The sequence below is a fragment of the Montipora foliosa genome, chromosome 5, assembly GCF_036669935.1.
Source record: "Montipora foliosa isolate CH-2021 chromosome 5, ASM3666993v2, whole genome shotgun sequence".
NCBI classification, from domain to species: domain Eukaryota; kingdom Metazoa; phylum Cnidaria; class Anthozoa; order Scleractinia; family Acroporidae; genus Montipora; species Montipora foliosa.
The window spans coordinates 44869925-44874924 of NC_090873.1; the positions used below are offsets into that span (position 1 = coordinate 44869925).

At 37.7% G+C, this 5000-nt stretch overlaps 1 protein-coding gene across 1 annotated transcript in view; it reads right to left on the reverse strand.

The window, feature by feature from the left end:
- Window positions 1–5000, reverse strand: part of LOC138004355 (dolichyl-diphosphooligosaccharide--protein glycosyltransferase subunit STT3A) — a 24917-nt gene that overhangs the window by 17284 nt on the left and 2633 nt on the right. Inside the window, exons 3-4 of the mRNA XM_068850848.1 lie at window positions 2776–2897; window positions 711–856 (exon numbers count right to left, since the gene is read on the reverse strand). Coding sequence (XP_068706949.1) covers window positions 711–856; window positions 2776–2897 — 268 coding nt within the window. The remainder of the gene's footprint in view (window positions 1–710; window positions 857–2775; window positions 2898–5000) is intronic.

Below are 5000 nucleotides of genomic sequence, written 5' to 3' on the forward strand. Positions count from 1 at the left end.
GGCAAGTTGTCTCAAGCTTTCCCCAATAATTTATCACTTCATCTACATGAATGAATGTTGCAATAAAATTACAGAACTTATAGTGTGATCTAAGCTGATCTTCAAACCAAATTAGCATCTTTAACCATACAAGTGAATGTTATTGGATGAACAAAGTTATTCAGTCAGCAAGTAAGATTAATAACGGTAATAGGACTAAGTGGAGTCCAGTTCAGTCTGTAATCATACGAGTGATTGACAGATCAGACGACTGCGTAGTGAGAGTCTGATTTGTTTAATCACGAGTACCGACCGAATTGGATGGCACGAAGTCCAGTTACCAATTAATCAAAGCCATTACAATTTCAGAGAAAAAAAATTAATGCACTCCTTTTTCACTGTCTAATGTTACAAATTTCGTCCACTTTGGAAAATCCCCAGTTCGGTAAGGTAAGTGGTTGTTGCTATGGTTATTGTGATAAATTCTGTGATTGGTGGATTAAGCTGAATGCACTTAATGTGATTGGCTGATGTAACTGTCCGATTTCAGGTATCCGATTACAGCCAACTGTCCAATTTCAACCCTACACAATAATTAGTGAAAAATAAAGCAGTTAATACACCAATCAAATTTGAGAAAATTGTAATGGTTATGATGATAGAAGTAATCTGAGCTGAGAGAAGGGAAATAATTTTCTAAATTACAAATAACACCGCGCAGATACAATTACCTTAAGTTCTTTAGTAAGGTGATATGTCACAAGTGTAGTGAGCGATGAAAATAAAGGAGCCAAGAAGACACAGACATTTCTGATATCGATAGTGATGTGGAAGAAATTCAGAATGTGATACAGGACTGCAGATGTTACCATCAAACCTAAAGAAGAGGAAAGAAAAATAGTTCTTTTTTTTTTTGATCAAGCACTCGTAAGTTACCTAACACAACAGAGTAACAGTTACTATTCTTCCAATTAAGATGATCGGATAGGTATTTTTTAGTATTTTTTCTTTCAGTTGTCCATCAAAGTAACAGCTAAAAGCTGGGCTTCTGATAAGATGCAGAAAAAAAGGAAGGGAAAGATTATGCAGAAAATTTTGGCCATATTATGCGTAAACAAGCATTGATTATGTGGAAATTACACGGAAATTTAAACAAGTTATAAAACTAATAATTAGGGTCTTCCAATGTATTTACATGCTTATGGTAAATCAGGACTCGAAATTGCAACCAATACAGCCGCATTTTACTGAATTTTTTCGCTTTGTGATTAAAATATATAGAAGAGTTGCCAATTTGCGACCAGATTTCACCATTGAAATAAAAGGGTTACCAGGTGGCATTTTGCCACCACATTTTCTAAAATAAATAAAGCAATAAAACTTATTTTGTTTCTCCTCATGAATTTTGTTTAAATTTGAAGATATGGAGCAAAATTGTTACATGTATATGTTTGGACTGTGATCCATTTCCTCAATCATTGACCATTTTCAGGTATTTTGATCCCAGGGATAACACATGTACAGGTTCTAGTGTCCAGGCTCATTGCCGAAAAATGTGTGGAAACTGCTTTCGACCTTCCATCTTGCCAAAGAAATGGCATGTTTTCTTCAATCTCTTAGGCTTTTAAGTTTGTGAGGATGGTAAGCAGATGCTTCATCACTAATATCAGGCATTTCTTCTGTTTATGCGGAAAATATCGTACTTATGCGGAGGATGTGAATTTTAGGGAATTATGCAGATCCACATTGCTGCATCCTGTCAGATGCCACATAAAAAATTGTCATATTTTTGAAAGAAATGTATGGAGTGATACCTCATGATATGATATTCATCCATAAATTTATAAAAAGATGCTGATGGATGTTTGATCGGATGTTCTGGGCTGAGTTGTATGAAGTTATGTTTAAGGTACATCACATACAACGTGCAAATTGGTTGTTTTTTGATCACACTTAACTCAGGTTTTATCCTAATCCTTCTTGAAGGTTTTGGTTCGGCAGTTTATGTGTCAGTTATCCTAAATTCAAATACCTTTACATCACTAATAAAGGTAAATCTTTTTACCTACGCCAGAGATACTTTACCTCTTACAGCTCAATAATTTTCTTACAGGTTTCTCTGGGCAAAGTTAGAAAAACTAACAGTCCTTTGACTGATGCCTCAGGGAAGGAGAGGCTTGAGTTGGTTCCTCATTTTACAGTGGAAATTGTTCTGCATTCATTCATGATTACAAAGAATGTTTACAGTGCAATGCAGTTTTTTTGCATCAAATGAAGAGGTAGCATGGGGATCTAGTCGATTGGTGACAGGCGAAAGAACAAAGTTCCGAAAATACGTAGACCGAGACAGAATTCAACCCTACGATCTCTTAACACCAGTTGGGTGCCTCTACTACATTGTGTAGAACCTCCAGTATAGCTCTTACAGGGAAGGAGCTTGATGGTAGAGCATCCAACTGGTGCTTATTAATAAGGGGTTGCAGCTTCAAATCCTGCTTAGGACTCTAGTTGTCCTTTGCTCAATAAACTACATGTAGTTTCCCATCCTTCCCTTGGGTGCACCTTAAACATCCAACATCAACTGCATTTGAAAGAACTAGCTTTTTTTTTTCAATGAGACTGTGGAATAAGTCCATGATTCGTGGACGTTTTGCAGCAGAAACAGTCAGCCGTCGTCATTCTTAGAAGTGACTGAAAGAACTAGACGCCTTTGGAATGACACAGATCATCTCTGTTTACACCTATCATTCCAGAAAAGTTTGAAAACAGAGCTCAGTGATTGATGTCTTACTGTACCTGGATAAATTGTGCCACCAATAATTCTTCCCAGTGGATACCATGCCCGGTCATCAAACCAGTTGTGAAATTTATAAAAGCCTTCTTCAGCTAAAAACCTTGTAGTTCTATAATTGAAGTACCTGATAAGAAAAAATATTATTTGATATTAATGAGATGGTCGCTTGAATGATCACAGTTTATTTTATTTAAAAATAATGCTACATCACCTTGTCTTATCCCAAAACTTTAATAATCAACTTTATTTACATTTACATTGTCAACTGTTCTTACAATAATTTTCATCTAAGCCTGGACACTTAACAGGGAAAACATACTCTAACTGGCTTCAATTAATCGAAGTTTGAGGAATGTCCATGCAAAATTTCCTAGAATGGCTGCAAGACTGGATATAGAAGACTTTTTTAAAGAAATTGACCCTGATCTGATAAAGTATTAGGCTCAATTACCAGCCACTGTTTTGGGAAATGAGCCAGCGTTCAATCCCGAAATCACGGCTGGACGCATGAGGTGAGCCATTGTTAATCTCCGCCAATCAGAAACTCGCCTGCACAAATCGGTCTGGCATAAATTGTATTTTTTGGCTGTGAAGGTATTCTTTGACATGGCCTGTTCAAGGTTTACAGTGCTTTTAAGGTAGGAAACATCCAAGATTTTGAAAACGAAAAGTGTTCGAGAAGCTGGAGAATGGGGATTGTGTCATTTTTGGAAACTTCACTGATTTTCCAGTTGGCACCAAGGTCAAAATACGCCTTTCAAATCCATTGCTATTGCAATTTCTCCTTAGACTAAGCTGATGTAAGAGCAAGTCAATTTCCTCAAGATCAATTGAAATTACTGCTGAGTTTATTGGTGGCAAAATGAGGGGGTTGATGAGGTCGACTGAGAGCTGAAGCAGCCAAAGATTTCGTTGATGATTCACTGGTGGGTTGAATTCAAACGCACATATTTGATCATTTAACCACAAACTCAAGCTCGTATCATCTGGAAACTTCGCACAAACGTTTTAAGCATTGTTATGTAATTACTGTTTTGTTACAATCAGTGTTTTGGGATTTCTAATGCTATTTCCCCGCAACTATTAACTTCGCATAAATCATCTTTGAACTTACATCACAGACACAACCCATCGCTCACGCGTCCAGCCGCCTCTCCTTGGGGAGGATACCTGAACTCGAGTGAGTAGTGGATATCGAACCTAACAAAGTATTTCTTCAAATACTTCCAGTCAAACTATTGCGTACAAATGCTTGTATTAATGGCTGCCAAACTCAAACTTCAAAAAACATGTTTTTCAGTCGTGCATCCACGCTTAGATGAAAACGACGGTAGCTTTCAGGGGCACCAATTAGGGACACTATACTAAGCTAATCAAACAGCTAATATCAAATCGTAGGTTGGTTTTTGAGGAGAAAGGAAACCTGGAGTAAATGTATCCAGAGAAAAACCTCTCGGAGCAGAGTAGAGAACCAACAAACACGACCCACATGTGATGCCAAGTCAAGTACTCTCTCCACTCTGCCATCCCTGCACCACGTTGATTTTATTCAAAATAAAGTTGGTTGACTCCCATTATGTACCTTTTGCAAAAAAAGAGATTGAATCCCTTAAACATTTCTTTATATTAGATTGCAGAGTACCGTACTTATTCAGCTATAAGCTGAACGATTTTTACACAAATCCACACTCAATTTGGACAAATTTAAAGCCGTAGAAGGGGACTCGGCTTATAGCCGAGTATTTTTGATAAAAAGAATTTTCTCAGAAAAGTAAAACAATAACAAATGAACGTGTATTCACTTACAAGCCAAGCTAAATTACTTAAAAAATGAAGAGAAGTTGTTGTTGGTTTAACATGGACTTCTATTATTTGGTGGCTCGTAAAGGAGCCATTTGTGTTGTTGTGTGATAGGGGTCGATCTTATTGCTCGTCTTCTTCCTCGCTGTCTATCTCGAATTCGTCGTCCATTTCCTCGTCTTCTGGAATATTCTCGTCGAAGCCTGCATCGTCTTCTGTGCCGTTGAGTGTGTTATAGAGGTGCCACAAGTCTTGAATCAACCCCTCACCATCTCCTCTGAAATATTGCCCTCGAAGGAACGAAGAGTCTGAGATTGCACCATCTGTTGACACAGATCGTGTAAACAAGCTTGTCACATGACACCATAGCAAACTTGAGACAAGCTCAGGATACGCTCCCCGATAAGCTCCCCGTTGAACAGATTTG